Consider the following 20,570-nt stretch of genomic DNA (forward strand, 5'->3'; position numbering starts at 1 on the left):
CCCTTTCCATGTATCAGTCCCACTCCTGGGAATCTGCCCCAAAGCAAGGCGTGTGATTATATAATGTAATGTGTTCATGGTTTTCTACTGCATTTACTGCAGCACTGTCTGTAATAGTGAAAATCTGGAAACAAAGTGAGTTTCCTTTAATAAGTGAAGGGTTCAATAAACTGGAATCCCTAACCTATTTTAATAGGCAGACTTGAAAATCAGTTAATCCATACCAACTAATTTAGAGGGACGTCTGTGCTGTTACTAAATAAAAAAAGCAGAGATATATTACATTATCTTGTTTTTGTAAAACTCTATATATGTGTGCACGTGCCTGTCTGCATTTGATTACGCGAGGATAGAGAAAGCTATAGAAGGGTATACACAGCATGTTATTAGTGAAGACATTGGAGAGGAAAACAGGTTACCTGGAAATTGTTCCATACATTTCAAGAACTCAACGTATTTTTAAAATATGCTTCATGGGACACCTGGGTGGCTCAGTCGTTAAGCGTCTGCCTTCGGCTTAGGTCATGGTCCCAGGGTCCTGGGATCGAGTCCCACATCAGGCTCCCTGCTCAGCGGGAAGCCTGCTTCTCCCTCTCCTACTCCCCCTGCTTGTGTTCCCTCTCTCGCTGTCAAATAAATAAAATCTTTTAAAAAAAAAGACTTACTTTTAAAAAAAAGTTTACAAAATCTTGGTGCACCTGTGTGGCTCAGTGGGTTAAGTGTCCAATTCTTGATTTCAGCTCAGGTCATGATCTCAGGGTCATGCGATCACACCTCCCCCCCCCGGGGCTCTGCTCTCAGCAGGGAGTCTGCTTGAGGATTCTCTCTCCCTCTGCTCCTCCCCCTGCTTTACAAGTTTTTCATGATCAATAAACAAATAAATAAATAAAAATCTAACTAATACACTATATGTTAACTAACTAGAATTTAAATTAAAAATTGGAAAAAACATTTCAAAAAAAATGTGCTTCATTCCTTTTAAACATTTATGACAATCCGGGGCGCCTGGGTGGCTCAGTTCTTGGGCGTCTGCCTTCGGCTCAGGTCATGATCCCAGGGTCCGGGGATCGAGCCCCACATCGGGCTCCGTGCTCCGCAGGAAGCCTGCTTCTCCCTCTCCCACTCCCCCTGCTTCTGTTCCCTCTCTCACTGTGTCTCTCTGTCAAATACATAAAAATCTTAAAAAAAAAAATTTATGACAATCCCATTTTTTTAACATAACTATAAACATAAATGCATTATAGGAAAACACCAAATTTCTTTTTTTTTTTTAAGATTTATTTATTTGAGAAAGAGTGAGCAGGGGCAGGAGCCTGGGTGGCTCAGTTGGTTAAAAGACTGCCTTCGGCTCAGGTCATGATTCTGGAGTCCTGGGATCGAGTCCCACATTGGGCTCCCTGCTCAGCAGGGAGTCTGCTTCTCCCTCTGATCCTCCCCCCTCTCATGCTCTCTCTCATTCTCTCTCTCAAATAAATAAATAAAATCTTAAAAAAAAAAAAGTGAGCAGGGGGAGGAGCAGAGGGAGAGACAGAATCCTGAAGCAGACTCTCCGCATAGTATGGAGCCCGACATAGCGATCCCAGGACCCTGGGATCATGACCTGAGCCGAAATCAAGAGTCGGATGCTTAACCGACTGCACCACCCCGGTGCCCCAGAAAAATCACCAAATTTCTAATGGTGGTGGGATCTCAGCTAATTTTTTACTTTTTTTCTTGTATTTCTGTATGTTCTATATTCTACTTTAATTTTCTTATACTGAGAAAGTATTATTTGTATAATAAAAAAAGCTAATATGGACAAAAAAGGAAAAATATAAGCTGTTTATTTTTTTATAAAGATTTTATTTATTTGACAGAGAGACACAGCAAGAGAGGGAACACAAGCAGGGGGAGTGGGAGAGGGAGAAGCAGGCCTCCCATGGAGCAGGAGCCCGATGCAGGGCTCGATCCCAGGACCCCGGGATCGTGACCTGAGCTGAAGGCAGACGCTTAACGACTGAGCCACCCAGGCGCCCCAAAATATAAGCTGTTTAAATCATCTGTTTGAAAATGAGGGAAAGTTAATTTATTCAGTAAATACAAATTCTCTGGAGGAAGAGAGAAAAGAGTCATTAAATGTGTGAGCAGCTGTTGAGTGCAAGACAGGTTGGTGGATACCAGAGTAAATAAAACACAGTTCCTGCCTTCCAGAAAATCACAGTCTAATAAAGGAGAAAAACAAATGCACAAATGAAAATGTACTATTTTTTTTTTAAGATTTTATTTATTTGACTCAGAGAGAGTGAAAGTAATCTCTACACCCAACGTGGGGCTCAGACTCACAATCCTGAGATCAAGAGTCACATGCCCTGCCAACTGAGCCAGCCAGGCGCCCCTGAACAGACTCCCTTCCAAAGAAGTCGTACAGATGGTAAATAAGCACAGGAAGAGATGCTCGACATCAGTCATGAATGAAATGCAAATGAAAACCACCATGAGATTCTACTACACATCTGTTTGAGGGGCTGAAACGAACCAAGACCGACCATACTGAGTGTTGCCGCGGAAGTGGAGGGGGTCGAACTCGCCTATCTTGCTGCTGGGAATGCAAAATGAAAATGGTACGGGCGCCTCAGTGGTTCCTGCTCTCTCTCTCTCTCTCTGTCAAATAAATAAATAAAATCTTTGAAAAAAAAAAATGAGGCGCCTGGGTGGCTCGGTTGGTTAAGCGACTGCCTTCGGCTCAGGTCATGATCCTGGAGTCCCGGGATTGAGTCCCACATCGGGCTCCCTGCTCAGCAGGGGGTCTGCTTCTCCCTCTGCCCCTCCCCCCACTCATTCTCTCAATCTCTCTCAAATAAATAAAATCTTAAAAAAAAAAAAAGATTGGGACACCTGGGTGGCTCAGTCCTTAAGCGTCTGCCTTCGGCTCAGGTCATGATCCCAGGGTCCTGGGATCGAGCCCCGCATCGGGCTCCCTGCTTCTCCCTCTCCCACTCCCCATGCTTGTGTTCCCTCTCTGGCTATCTCTCTCTCTGTCAGATAAATAAATAAAATCTTAAAAAAAAAAAAAAAAGATGGGCGCCTCGGTGGCTCAGTTGGTTAAGCGACTGCCTTCGGCTCAGGTCGTGATCCTGGAGTCCCGGGATCGAGTCCCGTGTCAGGCTCCCTGCTCAGCGGGGGGTCTGCTTCTCCCTCTGACCCTCCCCCCTCTCATGTGCTCTCTCTCGCTCGCTCTCTCTTTCATTCTCTCTCTCAAAGAAATAAATAAAATCTTAAAAAAAGAAAAAAAATGGTACAACCACTCTGGAACAGTTTCGCAGTTTCTTTTTTTCTTTTTTAAAGATTTTACTTATTTCACAGAGAGAGACGAGACACGGGGAGAGGGAACACAAGCAGGGGAAGTGGGAGAGGGAGAAGCAGGCTTCCCGCTGAGCAGGAAGCCCGATGCAGGGCTCGATCCCAGGACCCCGGGATCATGACCTGAGCCGAAGGCAGACGCTTAACAACTGAGCCACCCATGCGCCCCAGTTTCACAGGTTCTTAAAAAGTTCAACAACACTCACCACATGATCCAGGCCTTATACTCCGAGGTATTTATCCAAGAGAAATGAAAGTATATGTCCACACACAAGACACACATACGTGAATGTTCATAGCAGTTTTATTTGTAATAGTCCAAAACTGGAAATAGCCCAAATGTCCAACAGGTGACTAGCCAAACTGTGGTACATCTATGAAATGGAATAGTACTTGGAAATGAAAAAGAACGGCTATGAACACATGCAACAACATGGGTGAATCTCAGATAATCTGCTCAGTGAAAGAGGCAGAGGAAAAAGTGCACACTGTACGATTCTATTTATGTAAGTTCTGAAAAATGCGAATTCTTCTATAGTGATGGAAAGCAGTTCAGGGGATACTATGAGGAGCAGGAGGGATGATTACAAAGGGGCAGGGGAAACGGCGTGGGTGTGGCTTCCCGGGTGTATACATGTGTCGTCATCAGATAGTACATTTTCAATACATGCAGTGTACTGGATGCCAGTTTTCCTTCAATAAAGCTGTTTTTTTAAGATTTCACTTTTATTAAAAATTTCTCTGAGAGAGAAAGAGAGCGTGTGCACGCGCATGCGGGGGGAGGAGCAGAGAGGAAGAGAGAGAAACTCAAGCGGATTCCCTGCTGAGCACAGAGCCTGACCTGACCCAGGGCTCAGTCTCACGACCCTGAGATCACAACTTGAGCCAAAACCAAGTCGACGCTTAACCAACTATGCCGCCCAGGTGCCCCTTTAAGATATGCTTTTTTCTAATATCATCTTTTTTTTAAGATGTATTTATTTGCCAGAGAGAGAGAGAGCACACAAGCAGGGGGAGCGGCAGGCAGAGGGAGAAGCAGGCTCCCCCCTGAGCAAGGACCCCGGGATCATGACCTGAACTGAAGGCAGATGCTTAACTGACTAAGCCACCCAGGCGCCCCTCAGTTTTTATTTTTTATTTTCATTTTTTTAAAAAAGATTTTTATTTATTTGACAGAGAGCACAAGCAGGCAGAGGGAGAGGGAGAAGCAGGCTCTCCGCTGAGCAGGGAGCCTGATGGGGGGCTCGATCCCAGGATCCTGGGACCATGACCTAAGTCGAAGGCAACCGTCCAACCGAGCCACCCAGATGCCCCTCAGTTTTTATTTTTAAGTAATCTCTACACCCAACATGGGGCTCAAACTCACACCGCTGAAATCAAGAGTTGCATACTCCTCTGACTGAGCCAGCCAGTCCCCCTCAATAAAGCTGTCTTAAAAAACAATAGAAGAGGGCGCCTGGGTGGCTCAGTTGGTTGGGCGACTGCCTTTGGCTCAGGTCATGGTCCTGGAGTCCCAGGATCGAGTCCCGCATCGGGCTCCCTGCTCGGCGGGGGGTCTGCTTCTCCCTCTGACCCTCTTCCCTCTCGTGCTCTCTGTCTCTCACTCTCTCTCTCTCAAATAGATAAATAAAATCTTTAAAAAAAAAAAACAATAGAAGAAACTAGAGAGAGAGAGAGAGATCTGCCTGTAGTTCTACTCACAATGCTGATTTCATAATCTAGGAAAAGATGATCTTGGCTTTTTTTTGTTTTGTTTTTTTAACCCAATACAAGGTTTTATTTTTTGAGGGATTATATTTAAACTTACATTTTATTACATAGTGTTTGATACATACAAAAGGATGTGTGGCATCTTGTCTGAGTTAGGGACTGACATACATCGAATGCCCACGAACCCACAACCCAACCTGAGAACCAAGATTTGACCAAAACCCTTGCACACTCCTGGGGTCCTTCCTCATCGCTCCTCTACTCTCCTCTCCGAGACCATCGTCTTGAATTTTGTACTTTTTCTTCCCCTGATCGAATAGGGTTTTATCACATGTGCCTGTCCCACCAGACAGTAAATGCTTTCCTTTTGCTGGTTTTTTTGAGCTTTTGAAAATGCAACCGTACTGTGCGTAGTTTCATGCGATTTGCTGTTTGAGTTCAGTATTCGATCTCTGAGGCTCCTCCGTGTTGTTGCATTTTGTATATTACAGGATTTTCAATCCTCCCCATGGCCCTGCAGGCCGATTTAGGATTTGCTCTATGGGGAAAACACAGCTCAGCATTTGACAGGAGCTCTCACAAGAACAAACACGGCCACTCTGACGCAGCAATGTCGCTTCCAGAAAGTCACCCTACAGGACACCTGAATGGCCAGAGTGGCATGGGCGTGGTATTTATTGCGCAAGGATATTTACTGCAGTGTCCCTCGTAATATCAAAGTCGTAGAAACACAGTTACATCAGTAAGGGATCTAATCGCAGTGAGTGAACAGGAGTTGTGGGAAAGCTATACAATGGAACACCACTAGCTGTGAAAACAACAAGGGGAGGGGAGCACTGATGATGGAAAGCTCCCCAGAACAGATTTTAAAAGGGTAAGAGCAGAACAGTGTGTGGAATGTGTCACCGCACATTTAAAAAGGGGAGAAGAATAAATCATACGGAACTGCTTAAATACTTGCAGAAGGGTTCAGAAGTTTTCATTGAACCAAAGGGTTCAGACTTTTCATTGTATCCATTTTGTATTCTTTTAAAAAAATAGCAGGCCACGGACAAGGGCTACCTATTTAAAAATACATAAATAAAATAACACTTTCAGTCTTTTCAGTGCAAATTTCCAGCTTCCTGGTCTTTCTTTGGCTTGTGGCCAGCCTGTGCTGCCAGTGAGTATTTTATCAGAAGCCCTTGCTTTTCCCCCCCGACCTCCCACTTTTTGGCATGTTACGGTCTCAACTCCCCCAAAGCCCCTTTGCCGACCCGGGTGGCAGCCACGGGCTAGGGCAACCTGCCACAAGGTGGCGCTCTTTGCGGGCCGCTGCTTTGTAGGCGGGAAGGTCGTCCTCTCCCGGGTACCTGGGGTGAGGGTCAGGGGCGCCCCCGGCACGCCTCAACTTAGTCCTACACCTCCACCAGGAAATCTGGAAAATGGGAAGTTAGGAATCATATCATGTCACTCCACCATTTGGTCCATCCAACGTCCTCCAGGCAGGTGCAGACTTTGAGAACTTGGGAGGTGCCTGCCACCCTCCTTTGGGTCTCAGGGAGAGGGCAGGTGTGAGTGCCAATGTACAGCTCTGTCTCCCTCCCCGTCTGACAATCTATTTCAGCCAAAAAACCCTAGGAGTCAGAGCAGTCAGGGCTCTGTGGGGGTGGGGTGGGGGGGGTGGACAAGAGGACAACAGAAGAACCTGGGATGGCCGGGGCCCCTGGCAGGGGCAGTAGGGACTGGGCCGCTGCAGGCTCTTCACCTAAGCTGCCATCTCTCCACCACCCACCCACCCACTTGCATCCATTTATCAAATACCAGCAACCCACCAGGTGGAGAGAAATTCTTAATTCAAACAGTTGCCTTGAATATCAGAAGAAAGATAACTGGGCCACATTCGAGACCTGACCCCTGGGCCTTTGCTCAAGCTCTTCCCCCAGACCCAGGGCCTTCCCACCCTATGCAGCCGTGTGTGTGCACCTGACCTCTCCTTCAAGGCTAGCTGTCATCCTACCTCTTTGGCCTCACCTGCCCAAAGGCTCCGGTCCAGAGCAGCCTGGTCAGTGCCTGGGGCAATGGAGGGGGGTGCTTCCTGGCCTGAGGATATGGAGCCCTCTAAGAGGGAAAAGTGCAAGAATGACAATGCAAAGCAAAAGGTCAGCCACGGGCAGACAGACGTACCCTCGAGATGCAGGCTCCAGCAAGGATCGCTGCCTTCACTGGGGGCTGGTCCACATCTTGGTACTGACCTCTCTGTGAGCCCAGGGTCTGGCACTGAGGAGGCTGTCTGGGAATACTTGTTAAATGGACACAGGCTAATCTTCCCAGAGTCTAGCCTGATGACGGAGCCCATACTCTGCAGTCTTGGCCTGATGGAGCACGCTGATACCTAGGCAGCAGCTGGGAGGCAGGGATGCAGCCCCAGGCTTGGGCAGGGGACACAGGTCATAGCAGGCTGTGTCCACAGACCAAAGCCTCGCTGGCACTGGGTGGCGCAGCCAGTGGCTGGCCCTTCCTGGGCCCTGGCTGCCTGGTGAGACCCTGAACGGGGCAGGGGTGCCCTGGATGAGAGTCCCTTTGTTCAGCTTGGCCTCCCCCCCCCATTTGCATGGTTTCTCGGCCACAAAAGAGGCCTCACACTTCAAAGCTGAGGGCTCATCCTGAGCAGGAGAGCCCGGGAAGACAGTGCCCCTGAGATGCCTTTTGGGGGCCACTGGCCTCTCCGTCAGCTCTGCCGGGCTCCCCCATTAGGGAGTCACCAGAACACTGGGGGGCCCCCTTCCCTGGTGCCACAGAGAGATGTGCTGGAGGGAGGAAGGGAAGAAGGAGGGAGATGAGACAGTGGGCTCAGCTCCCCCGGACAAAGAGGGATCAGTGGAGTAAAATCAAACCAGCTTTAATACCAATATAGTCTCTCTTTTAAATACCATATTCCCCAGGACAGGGTGCAGGGGCAGGCTCTTGGCAGGAAGAATGGAAAGGAAATGTGGAGACAAAATGGAATGGGTCACCTGGGCCTGCCCCCACCCTGCCCGGGGACCCTTGCCGCAGGGCCTGAGCTGCCCACAGGGAAGGGGGAGGTAACAGCAGCTTCCTCTGGTCCAGTTTTGTGGGGGGCCTGGGGTGGGCTTCCCCCCACCCCCAGCCCGCAAAACTCTTCTCAGGATTATTTCTGCCCTTCAGACCAGCAGAGCCTGGGCTCCTCTGACCTGGGAGGGGCCCCTTTTGCCTAAAAGGGAATGCAGCTAAGGCCTGGGGGCAGGGTAGAGGGGATGCCCCCGGCCATGCCCGGCCCTCTCAGTAACTGCTCTGGTGGCCCGTGAGGATGTAGAGGTTGCTGTGAGCCCCTGGGTTGTCAGTGGGAATGCTCTCGAGGATGATATCCCTGGAGGGGAGAGAGAACCGGAGGTGAGCAGGGCAGGGAAGACCTGTGGCACATCCATATGGCCTCAGGGGCTTCTGAAGGGGAGGTCGGGGCACCGCGTCCTACCTGTGGGCCCCAAGCACTCGGAAGATCCTTGTCTCGTCTGTGATCTCCTGGGTCACCTGGGAAGAAAAGGGGCACTGAGGCCACCCCAGTGGCTCCTCTCCTAAGAGGCGGTGCCCACCAGGCCAGGGGCAGCGAGGGTCCAGAGTTCCACTCACCTCGTTGGTGTCCAAGCTACGGCCTTGCATCCCATGGCTCCAGAAGGCCAGCACACTGTCTTGCAGACACACTAGGAGGCAGCAGGCTGCCTCAGCCCTGCACCTGCCCCGAGGACGCTGGCGCCCCCCGCCACACCCTGGCCCCAGGTCTGGGCCACCGAGGTCCTCACAGACCGCAGGCGACAGGTGTGGCTCTTGAGAGGGGCTGGGGCACCTGCCTCCTTGTCCCACTGCCCGCCCCGCCCCGGGCCACATCACATGCTCTAGGCTGGGGACCTTCCCGCCCCCACCCCCATCCAGCTCACTCACCCACAGTCTCAATGGGGAAGTCAAAGGTCAGCACGGGCGCCAGTGTGGCCGTGGGCTCACCCAGCAGGTTGACCATCCTCACGCAGCCTGTACAGGGAGAGGGCTGGTGGGTGCGAACGGGGTGGTTCCCTTCTGGGGAGGCAGACCCACATGCACATGGCTTCCCTCAGCCTCCCCTCAGCCCCTCCACTGCCCCGAGCCCTGACCTCAGGGGCACTCACGGTCAAAGCAGACTAGGACTGTGTCCCTGTCCACCTGGATCACCTGCTGGGCGGTGCCCGGGAGGCCCTCTGCAGGCAGACAAGGGAGACACGGCCTGGCTGAGCCCCGCGAGGAAGACCCTGGGGTACGGCTACAGCCAGCTGCCCCCACAAGCGCCTTTCAGCCCCACAGCAGTCCGACTGATTCCCGCACAGCGCAGCTGGGGCAACTGAGGCTCAGAGCGGCTGAGTGAGCCGCCTGCAGGCGCCGTAGAGAGGCAGAGGTGAGTCCCAGGGAGCCGTGGGAGGGCAGGGTTTCTGGAGCCGGGAGAAGCACCGTGTGCAACTCCACCACTGTGTGAGTCTCTGAGCCTCAGTTCCCTCACGTGTAACCCAGGCAGGACGATGCCGACCTTGCGGGGCTGCCGTGAGGAGTAAGAATGAAGGCTTGTGTGGGAGGCCCCTGGCTCGGGGCCTGGGGCACAGCTGGGCCTTAGTCCAGTGCACCCGTCCTTCTTGACCGACGGCCACTCCCTCTGTTCCCCTGAGCCGTCCCGACCCAGGGTCCTGCTTCCCTGCTCAGAATGAAGGCCCCCAGGCCCGCCCTGCCTGGTTTGGTTCTGTCCCTGCGGCCCCCTAATGAAATCTCTTAGAGAAGCCCCGCTGAAGGGGGGCTGGGAGCCGATAGCTGTGGTGAACCCAGTTCCCTGCCCGCCCCCTCTCTCTGACACACACACACACACAGCCCTCTGGCTCACCAGGCGGTATGAGGACATCAGGCATCAGACCAGCCTCCAGGGGCAGGATGTGGAACAGGACTCGGCAGCCGGGCCCCTCGGGGCCCTCCGCCCCCACACACACCTGCGGCAGCTCCTTCCCATCCAGCACCAGGGGCTCCAGCATCCCCGCGGGGCTGGGCAAGGGGCTGGAGAAGTTCTGGGGGCAGCAGGGGTGCTCAGGCCTCCACTTCTCCCCCCAGGCCCACTGCCCCCCCCCCGGCCACCCCCCCCCCCCCCCCCCCCCCCAGCCGGCCGCCCCGCACCTTCAGCAGCAGGAACTTCTGCAGCGGCTCATACCACTGCAGCAGGAGCAGGCTGGTGGGCAGGGCAGCCAGCAGGAAGGTGCTGCCCGTGTAGGGGTTCCGCACTGCAACAGAGGCAGGCGGTGGGGACCTGGCCGCGCCCGTGCCCCCAGCCCCCCCACGCCCGGCTCTTACCCACACGACACTGCAGGCAGCCTTTGGTGTCTGGAATCTTGGCGGACAGGGCAAAGCGCCTGCAGGGATGACGACCGGGGCATGTGTCATGGGTGCCGTCCATGGCCAAGGCCCCACAGAGCCCTGAGATGGGCGCTGTCCCCTTCCCTGCCCGACGGGGGAGAACCTGAGGCTCCAACACCCACCTCCACAGCCTGCGGCCCAGGGGTGCAGGCACAGAAGCACCTTTACCTGTGCCCCTTTGGGCAGCTCACTTAAGCTGCCCCTGCCTCAGTTTGCTCATCCGGGGAATGGGGGTAACCGTGGCCCTGACCCCGTAGTGAGGAGAAGGGCTTCCAGCAGAGCCCGGCACGCTGCGTGCACTCACACAGGGCTAGCTTTGCCCATTCCGAATGATGACTTGCCCGCCTACTGCCCGTCACTGGAAACCCTGCTGAGGCGAAGGCAAGGTCTAAAAGCAGACGTGAATGAAGAAACAAGGGCACGGAGGGGGCAGGCACGGCTCCAGCCCTGCGAGCACTCACGGCGGTTCCCCCCTCCGCCTGCCACATGGCACATGTCAGAGAAAGGCAGGCGGGGCCCAAGAAGATTAACACGTGCAAAAAAACCACAAACAATCGGCCTGGCCTGCCCTCTCTGAAGTGACACCACAGGGAGCCGGCTGGTGGCTGGCTTTGGTGGCAGGGGGAAAGTAGGTAGCATCCTTGCTTCAGTTACTGGCTGTCCCCCAAGCCCTCAGGGGACCTCCTGAGCCCGTTTCCTCCTCTGGGGAACAGGGTTACATGTCTGGAGGCCTGCCACCTCCTCCCAGCAACCCGGGTCGTCTGCCCTTCTGTCTCCTCTCTCCCTTTGCTCTGTCTCCTCTCTCCCCCAACTGGCTTCTGGACGGGACAGAGGCAGATATTTTTGTATCTGTTTTTTCTCCAAACAATTCTGGCTCTCTGCTTTTTATGTGCAAGGTGGACAGCGTTGACTCCGTGACTTTCCAAACACACACCCAAGCTGGGGCTCTGACGGGCCTGTTTCCTGCAGGTCCTGGGACAAAGCAGAGGCTTGCTCGGGCACTGAGCTCAGGAAGCCCCAGGGCTGCAGGGCTCCAGATGTGGTACATGAGCGAGCCTGCCGCAGGAAGGGCCTGGGCCCACAGCTCCCCAGCTGGGGTAGCCACTGGCCTGACCTCTCCCACCGCCCCTACCAGCTCCCACCACCCCCCTGGGCAGGGCAACATCTAAGCCTACTGCCTGGACCCCTCCTGGAATTCAGCCACACCTAGCCCACGGTCGATGGAGGTCCCACTTGCACATCTCAGACTCAATGTGACAACACTGAATTCTGCTCCACCCACACCTGATGACAGCTCTATCCTTCCTGCTGCCCAGGCCAAAAATCCTGGAGTCATCGACTCCTCTTTCTCTTCCATCTACCAACTGTCAGGAAATCCTGCTGATTCAACTTTCAAAAGAAAACCAGAATTCAGCCGCTTTTCATCTCCTTCACTACTACCCTGGCCCACGCCACCATCACCTCCCACCTGATGGGTACAAGAACCTCCTGACAGGTTTCCCTGCTTTCCCTTCACCCTTTCAGTCTATTTTCAACATAGCGGCTACAGGGACGATCCCCTCAAAACCTCAGTCCATGTCACTTTCCCCCTGGATATCAACAAGCCTTGCTCTAAGTCTTTATTCAAACAGCACTGTCTCAGAAATGTCCTTCCTAGGGCGCCTGGGTGGCTTAGTTGGTTAAGCGGCTCAGGTCATGATCCTGGAGTCTCACGATCGAGTCCTGCATTGGGCTCCCTGCTCAGCAGGGAGTCTGCTTCTCCTTTTGACCCTCCCCCCTCTCATGTGCTCTCTCTTTCTCATTCTCTATCTCAAATAAATAAATAAAATCTTAAAAAAAAAAAAAAAGGAAATGTCCTTCCTGACCACCTTGTTTAAGACCACCATCCAGGCCCCACCCCTCCTGGTCCTCCTCCTCCCCACGCTTTAATTTACGCACCACTTTCCCCTCTGCACATCACCACAGAATACCCTTTTTATGTTAGTTGTTTGTTGTCTGTCTCTTGTGACAAGAAAGTCTGGAGACTATGAGGGACTCTTTAGTTCACAGAGGCCCCCAGGCACGTACTAGGTACTGAGGAGATACTCTCTGAATGACTGAACAAGGGACTCTATCTGGACAACTCCCCCCACCCCACCGAAGCCTCATAAAACACACGACACGATCTGCTCTCCCAAGGTCTCCCAGTCCCTCCCTTCTCCCTCCTGCTCACTCGGGTCAGGCCCCAGATCCTCTCAACCCCAATTCCTGAATATGGCTCAAGTCCGTTCATCTCTCACCACCCTGTAGCCTAACACCCACCACCTCAGGTCACTACACTGGCCTCCTTCCCAGGTGCCCTCTCACCAGCCTCCCCCTCCAAGTCATTGTGACCACTCTCAGCACAGTCAGCCAGCAGATGCCTCTAGTCTTCATGTGTCTCTCTTGACCCCCCAGCTCTAGGAGAGGGCACGTGACCCAGGCCTGCCCCCCCCGCCCCCACCAAGCTCCTCATGCCGTGGCCACAGTGAGAGGCTCAGAGTGCGCAGGGACTTAAGCTAGACCCGTGAGAATTGGCCCCCGGACTTTGTGGGAATTACTTGGAAGCAGAGGTTCTAGTACCACAAGCCTGTTAGCTAATGGAACGCTGGCCTGGAACCACGGCCCTCCCTCCCTGGACAGGAAAGCCTACCTGAGAACGAAGGTGATAGGGGAAAGCAGAGCCAAGAGATTCCTGATGAAGCCATTTAAGCCTGGATCCAGCTGGGCCTAAAGCTAACCCTACTCCTGAACTTGCAGTTACATGAACCACTAAATTCCCTTTTCTGCTAGTCAATCACTTGCATCGCCTGCAGTAGGAAGAGTCCCGATTGACATACTGAGGGATCCTTCTAAAATGCTCCCAGCACTGGGGCGCCTGGGTGGCTCATTCGTTAAGCATCTGCCTTCGGCTCAGGTCATGATCCCAGCGTCCTGGGATCGAGCCCCGCATCGGGCTCCCTGCTCCGCGGGAAGCCTGCTTCTCCCTCTCCCACTCCCCCTGCTTGTGTTCCCTCTTTCGCTGCATCTTTCTCTGTCAAATAACCCAGCACTGCTGCCAGTTGAACAAAACCCAGATCCCGGGCCTGGCATCAAAGGAAGGGCTCTGCCACCCATGCGTCTTCCCCTCAGGCTGCTCCGCCCTCCTCCCCCAGGCCAAACGCCTTATATCTCCCCAGATCACCCACAAGAATTCGCTGGTGCTCTTCCCCTGCCTGGAATGCCATTCCCAAATTCATCTGCCCGGAAGCCCACTGTGCACTTGCCAACCCCACGCCCTCAGGCGGCCAGCTTCTCAGAGGCCTCTGCGCCCCGCCCCCCCACCCCCTGCTCTCCCCCAGGCTCACTTCAGGGCCAGGTCCTTACTGTCAAAGATGCATTTGATCTGCTGTCTCCCAGCCCAGCTTAGGACCAGGCCTACAGCTAGTGCTCAGTAAAGGCTGGCCCCGTACCCTCACAACCACAACGGCCTCACTGTGGTCTCCTTGCTTCCCTATGGGCCCAGCGGCCCGGGGCGGGGGCTACAAAGGCTCTGACAGATGAGGAAAGTAGGCTCAGAGAGGCAAAGCCACGTCTGAGATCACAAGCCCAGTCACAGGCAAGGCCATATTCCAACCCCGGCTCGGCCCCTCTGCCTCTCCCTTGCCACCCCGCTACACGTCCAGGCTCCCCTAGGGTCCCTGACCTGGGGATGATGCGCTGCGTGAGGCGGTTGGTGGGGAGGGAAAGGGGAACCTGTTGCTGGAGTCTTCGCTGCTCAAACAGGCCTGGGAGGTCATGGGCCCAGATGTGCGTGGATTTCCCTGCCAGGGAGGGAGAGAGGGGCTCAGAGAGTGTGGGCCGGCGGGGTGCAGGCCCCGGCCCCCCACCTGCCCCAACCTGTACCTGAGAGCGACAGCAACACATTATTCACGCAGTAGAGCCAGGTGCAGCGGTGTGAAATCAGCTGGAGGCCACAGAGTGGTTGAGGGACAGGGAGTCAGCACTCCAAGCCCCCCAGGACCCTCCCCGCTCCAAAGCCAGCCGGGCCTCACCTTCTCCAGTGTATCTTCATGCAGTTCATGCAGGTTGAGGGTGTAGATGCCTTCCTCGGCCCCCACCACCAGGAACTGGTCTGCGGGGAGGGGGGGCGGTTAGGGGGTCAGAGGTCAGTCACAGCCCCTGGCCCAAGCTGGGGATTCCCGCGCTCCTGCTTCCTCCCTGCCCCGCCTACCCCGGGTGACAGGGTGAATCCAGGTGACAGCAGCGTGGATCCGCAGGGGGCAGCCATTGAAGACCTTGGAGAAGCAGGCACCCATCTGGGGAGAAGGCAAGAGGCTGGTGAGGAAGACAGAAGTGGGGGGAGGCAGTAGGTGGTGGGGGCAGCAGGGGGACAGGGCTGAGGGACAAACACTTACATGCACCTTGGGGGTTGGGGGAAGCCCATGGCAGGACGATCTCTGGAAGGGTGGGAAAGAGTCAGGGCCGAGGTGGCACCCCCAGTCTCCCATCTTCCCAGCCCCTCTGGAGCACCCCCTCACCTCAGGATCCTCCCTGTGCTTCATGGTGGCCCAGGCAGTGGGGAGCAGTGGGGGGCTGTTAGGGCCTGGGGGAGGTGGAGGTGGGGTTCCTGCAGGCACAGACTGGCTGTGAATTCCAGCTCTAGCCCCACCCGCTCCTGCCTCCTGGTCCCCCAAGCCTGGACTCACCTAGGGGGCTGGATAGAGGGTCTTCAGCTGGAGGCTCAGCGGGGGATGGCCCCAAGAATGGGACCCGCTTGATGGTTCCTATGGTATCGTCTGGGGAGTCCAGCTCCTGGCAGGAGAGTCAGGGGACCGAGCCTGGCAGTCAGCAAGACCCCATAACCTGGCCCTACCCCAACTGCGGCCTCTACAGCCCTCTCCCATCCCCTGCTCCAACTTCCCTGCACTCCATACCTGGAGTTCTGAGGCTGGCCGGATGGTCAGGCTCCTGTGGGGGACAAACCAGAGGAACATGAGGTGTGAGATGTGACCGGGCCCCAGGTCCAGCTGCCCGCCCCCCACCTTCAGGCCCAGCCCCTTACCTTTCCTCTAGGGCCTCCTCAACAGACTGTAGCAGGCTCCTGGGCAGGAGGGCATGAGGTCAGAAGTCAGCCTTTTCTGCCACCCCCACCTTCCCCTGTAGCTTCCCTCTCCCTCCCTCACCCCTCCCCTGTAGCTTCCCTCTCCCTCCCTCACCCCTCCCCTATAGCTTCCCTCTGCCTCACTCACCCACTCAGCTCCTCCTTTCCCAGCAGTGTCCACTCCTCCTCCCACTGCAGGGAAACCAAATCAGAAAAACCAAAAGAGAAGCAGAGAGAAGAGAAGCCACATTAGAGGATGATCGAGAGACTGTGGGAAAGAAAGAACAGACAAACAGATGAAAAATGACATGGTAACAGGCGAGAAAATTGTGAGAGAGGCAAGGAGAGACAAAGAAACTATGAAAGAGGAGGACAAACAAACGGTGAGAGGGGACAGATGGGCAGCAAGAGCCAGAGCTGGTGGGTCGGACAACTGGGCGAAGACACAGAACCGGCAGAGAGAACCACGCTGAGCGGGTGGGATGGGGGCTCAAGTCCGCGATAGGCCCATTTTTTAGAAAGGTGAGGTCACCATGCCCAGGAAGGAGCCCCCCCTTTCAGTGTCACGGGCCTCAGGGATCTGAGGCGCTCCACCTCTAGCCCAGCTCCCTAGGCCGCCCTTGCGCACCGCCCCTCCTGCACCACCCACCAGCCCCCTCACCAGCTCATTTAGTGGGTCTGTTTCCTTCCTGCGTGGGGCGCCAAATTTCACCTGGTGAACTGGGGGGCCCAGGGTACACGAGTTAGCAAGGCGGCCTTCCGACTGACCCCCATACTCACACCAGATCCCCACACCTAGCCCCCTCCACCAGATTCAGACACACACAGCCTCCGCCATAGCCACCCCCCAGATCCCCCCACCACAGCACCCCCCACCAAATCCACATACACAGCCCCCCGAATCCACACATAGCCCCCCAAGTCCACACAGCTACCCTACCAAATCCACACACAACCCCCCACCAAATCCAAATACCAGCTCCCCGCTCTACATACAGCCTCTCCCCAAATCCACACTGAGCACCCCCATCAAGTCCACACCCCCCCACCAAATTCATATACACAGCCCCCAACCATAACCAAACACACAAGCCCCCACCAAATCCAAATCCACGCACACAGCCCCCCATCAAATCCACACACGCAGCTCCCCCCAAATCCACACACACAGCCCCCTCCACCAAATCCATACACACAGCCCCCCCACCGGATCCACACACACAGCCCCCCCAGCCAAGTCCATATACACAGCCCCCCACCAGATCCACTCACACAGCCCCCCACCAAATCCACACATAGCCCCCCCCCACACACCCACATAACCTCAAGCAAACTCACACTGGATCTCCGAGGGGGTCCTCTCGGCCGGGCCGTGCTGCCCCCGGGAGTGAATGGTGTCTGGAAACATGTCGTAAGTCTAGGAAAGAACACAAACACCAACGGTTGACACACACCAGGCACTTGCCTTCCGCCAGGTATCACTGGAAGTGCTTTACCCACACTTTGTTTTTACAACATCTTTATGAGATTATTGTAAGATTAAAGATGAGAAAACCACCACAGAGAAACAAATAACTGGCCAAAGAACACATAAAAACCAGAAGAGAGCTAAGCTAGGGTCAGGTCAGCTTAAGCCAAGCACAGGAATTTATCAAGTGAGGGGTACCGGGGGCGAGATGGGCCCAGGGAAAATTTCTAATGGGTGGGCTCGCCTGGAGGAAAGCTCCCAGTGCTGGAAATTCGCAAGTTAAAGGGACCTGATCCATATCACGTCTGCATTCCTTACCACCTGGCCAGGCCAAGATCCATTCCTCAGCTCCCCTCACTTACCTCCAGGTCACAGTCCTCTGGGGAGGGGGTTCCCAGGTGGGGGTCATTGGCTTTGTCCAACAGCTGTGTGAGGAGAGCCCGAGGGAGGTGCTGGGTTGTGAATGGATGCTGGAGGATTGGGGGGGAGGAGCACAGGTTGGTTCCTGGCCTCTAGGCCCCTGCTTGCAAACACCTAGGCTCCTGCCCTGCCCCCATCTCCCACCTGCAGAAGCTTCTCTGCTGTCGGCCTCTTCTTGGGATTCTTGGTCAAGGCCAGCTTGAGGAAGTGGTGGAAATTCTGGGTCCTAGTGGGCACAAGAGCCCCCGCCCCCAGACCCAGGTTAGCCCTCATGTGGGGCATCCTGCGAGCTCCAGAGGAGGGAGTCTGCTTCAGGAAGGAGCCAGACCGAAGCCCAGGGCAGCTGGCCTAAGCAATCCTGCCGTTGGGGCACAGCAGCTCCTCTATCATAACCATCTGTCCTTCCTCCCTGCCCACACCAGTCCCTCGGCCCGGGGGCAGGGCTCAGGCCCCTCCCACAGACGGTCCACAAAGGCTGAGAGTGCGGGGCTCCTCAGGTTGCACCCTGGGAGTTGGCAGGTTCTCTGCCCCCGTGGAGACTGCTGGAAAGGAGGCCCCAGTGGGGGATGTAGGCCCTCACCAGCGAGTCTTATCTCTCAGCCTGGGCGGCTGGAAGCTACTCTTCGACATGAGCATCAAGGCCCTGTGGAACAGAGCACGAGGTCAGGGGACAAGGTCAGCAGTGCCCTGGAGGTCAGGCAAGGGGCAAGTAAGTGTTCAGCGGACCTCATGGGGTGCAGGTGGAATAGAGGGGGCTGCAGCTCGCCCAGCTCGATGGCGGTGATGCCCAGGGCCCAGACGTCACAGAGCTCGTTGTAGCCTCCTTTGCGTTCCACAGCGGCCACCTCTGGGGCCATCCTAGAGAGGGGGTCACAAGTGGGATGGCCAGGTGCCCGACCTGTGCCCCCCCCCACCCCCTCAGCCCAAGGCACAGCCTCACCAGTATGGAGTCCCAATGAAAGACCTCCTCTTAGCCACAGATGCCGTCAGCTCACCTGACACCCCAAAGTCAGCTGCAGGGAGAAAGAGCTGCTCCCACCCGCCCTCTATCTACCACCCCCCACCCACCTCCAGGGCTGAGGCTCGGAATGCACCTGAAGGGTTCAGAGAGCAGGCGGCCCACGTTCAGCCACAACTGCCACACGTTGAAGGCAAGGCCAGGGCCCCCTCCGGGAGGGGTCCACTACCTTCTCTCCCTCACCAAGTGCGTAGTCCCAGGTTAGACTCCATACAGACCCAACCACACCCAACTTCTAGCAGGGAAGGAGGACGGTAACACTTTCTCAATGGGGAAACTGAGGGTTAAGTGGTAAAGTGACTTGCTCAAGGACACCCAGCACTTAAATGCAGACCCTAAGACTCCATAAGCTCCCACAGAACCCTCACCCTGATTGTGTCCCCGAGGTACTGACCCAGCTTGACATCTCCCTGGAGGGTGAGGAGAAGATTGGCTCCCTGTGGGAATGGAGGAGAGAGAATCCCATCTGGTGCCCCCAAGAGCCTCCTTCTCCCTCCCAGGATGTCCTTGGCCAGACCCCTACCTTGATGTCTCTGTGGATCTTCCCCTGAGAATGTAAGTGGTGCAGCCCCTGGGGACAAAGAGGAGCTCCTGAGAACAGCCACCCAGGACTATCTCCCCTTTCCTGAGCCCCCTCTCGCAACTGGGGCCCCCCACCCAAGCAGCTTCCTCCTCCCCTCTCCCCAAACAGGAAGTGACTGAGCCAAGAGGGAAATGTGCTGCTTCCGGCAACAGGGCTGGGGCCCCTTCCCCCCCAGGACCCACAGCCCCTCAGGCCAGCTCTGCCCGAGGCACTCCACCCCCCCAACACACACACACACACACACACACACAGAGGCACGCACTGGCCAGGCCAGCTGGGCTCCCTGACCACAGCTCCTGGGGACTGGGGGTGTGAACAGTCGTAAGGGCCCAGCTACCTTCAGTGCCTCTCGGCAGACATAGGCAATCTGCCGTTCCTCCAGGGGCCCAGTGGCTGAAATGGAAGGGGTGAAGACTGGCATGGAGGTCGGGAGGATATGCTGACCTTCCCAGGCCACCCTGTGTGGGGGGAAGCAGCAGGCACTGCTAGGTGAAAGAGGTGTTGGCCACATCCCCTCCCTGCACAGCCTGGGATACAGAGCCCAGAGAAGGACACCAATGTCTCAAGGTCACACAGCCAGTGAGGAGTGGAGAAGGGCCCAAGCCCAGGACCTCAGCTCTCCTCTCCTGCCCCATGCTGGGGAAGAGTGGGTTGGGAAAAGGCTGTGGCCCTCTGGGGCCTGGAGTCCTGGCCCTCACCGTGGTAAATCTCCTGCAGGGACCCCCCTCCGCAGAACTCCATGCAGATCCACAATCGGTCATTCCTGGTGGGGGGGGGGGCACAGAACTGGGGTGGGCACATGGCAGGGCCACATGGGGGCTGCCTGGGGATAGGCAAGGGGATGAAGCAGCCTCACCTGAGGTAGCTGCCAATGTAGGCCACCACATTGGGGTGACGGCACTCACGCAGGATGGTGATTTCCTGCTGGAGGGAGCTGGTGTCGTCCCCTGGGAAGCACAGGGAATCATGGGGGGGGGGCCGCATACGGACTGCTCTAACTCAGTGCCCCCATCTGCAAAATGGGCACATCCAGGCCAGAAAGATCCCAAGTGACAGTACCCTAGGGCCTGCCTCTCAGGGGGCCAACTCTCAGCGCCCGCCCGGCGCTCTGCCCTCCCTCCAGCGCAGAGGCCCTGGTCCCGGGCCCTCACCTGGGTCTAGCTTGACTATCTTGACCGCGGCCAGTTCGGACGTGACCGTGTCGCGGGCCTGCAGGGGCGGAGGAGGTGAAGCGGAATGAGGAGGGGGCGGGGCTGGGGGCTGGATGCGCGGTAGGGCGCAGAGCCGGCACCCTCCCCGCCGCTCTCCCGCGCGTCCGGCCGCCTGGCGCACCTTGTAGACGTCGCCATAGGTCCCGGCCCCCACACGCTGCAGCAGCTCGAAGCGGTCGCGCGGATCCTGCAGCGACACGTCCCGCAGCAGCGCCATTGCCCGGCGCCGGGCGGGCCGGCGGGCGGGCGGGCGGTCGTGAGCTGCGGAGCCGCGGAGCCGGCGCGGGGCGGCGCGGGGCGGG

General features: G+C 56.0%; 1 protein-coding gene across 4 annotated transcripts; it reads right to left on the reverse strand.

Annotated features, from left to right (window-relative positions):
- Window positions 1-4,973: 4,973 nt before the first annotated feature.
- On the reverse strand, window positions 4,974-20,532 carry MAP4K2 (mitogen-activated protein kinase kinase kinase kinase 2). 4 transcript variants are annotated; one of them, XR_004680739.1, is made up of 34 exons: window positions 20,390-20,532; window positions 20,209-20,266; window positions 19,914-20,004; window positions 19,756-19,820; window positions 19,395-19,450; window positions 18,998-19,045; window positions 18,869-18,911; window positions 18,397-18,469; window positions 18,183-18,314; window positions 18,037-18,099; window positions 17,601-17,682; window positions 17,399-17,506; window positions 16,907-16,985; window positions 16,230-16,288; window positions 15,717-15,760; window positions 15,530-15,568; window positions 15,402-15,435; window positions 15,174-15,279; window positions 15,006-15,094; window positions 14,883-14,924; window positions 14,699-14,783; window positions 14,520-14,599; window positions 14,371-14,431; window positions 14,171-14,288; window positions 10,405-10,463; window positions 10,231-10,334; window positions 9,947-10,124; window positions 9,210-9,278; window positions 8,989-9,075; window positions 8,680-8,750; window positions 8,525-8,598; window positions 7,284-8,419; window positions 7,063-7,149; window positions 4,977-6,466 (listed from the first exon to the last, which is right to left on the reverse strand). XR_004680739.1 is itself a non-coding variant. In XM_035013163.1 (32 exons), the coding sequence occupies exons 1-32, from the start codon at window positions 20,483-20,485 to the stop codon at window positions 8,332-8,334; spliced, it is 2,481 nt and encodes an 826-aa protein (XP_034869054.1). In that variant the 5' UTR covers window positions 20,486-20,532; the 3' UTR covers window positions 4,974-8,331. The 4 variants fall into 4 exon arrangements, 2 of the variants coding, with proteins under 2 accessions (XP_034869054.1, XP_034869055.1); XR_004680738.1 differs by having other exon boundaries at window positions 4,976-6,466; window positions 7,063-8,419; XM_035013163.1 differs by having other exon boundaries at window positions 4,974-8,419.
- Between the last annotated feature and the right edge of the window lie 38 nt (window positions 20,533-20,570).

The sequence above is a fragment of the Mirounga leonina genome, unplaced genomic scaffold (assembly GCF_011800145.1).
Source record: "Mirounga leonina isolate KUSES-001 unplaced genomic scaffold, KU_Mleo_1.0 Mir_166, whole genome shotgun sequence".
Lineage (NCBI taxonomy): Eukaryota > Metazoa > Chordata > Mammalia > Carnivora > Phocidae > Mirounga > Mirounga leonina.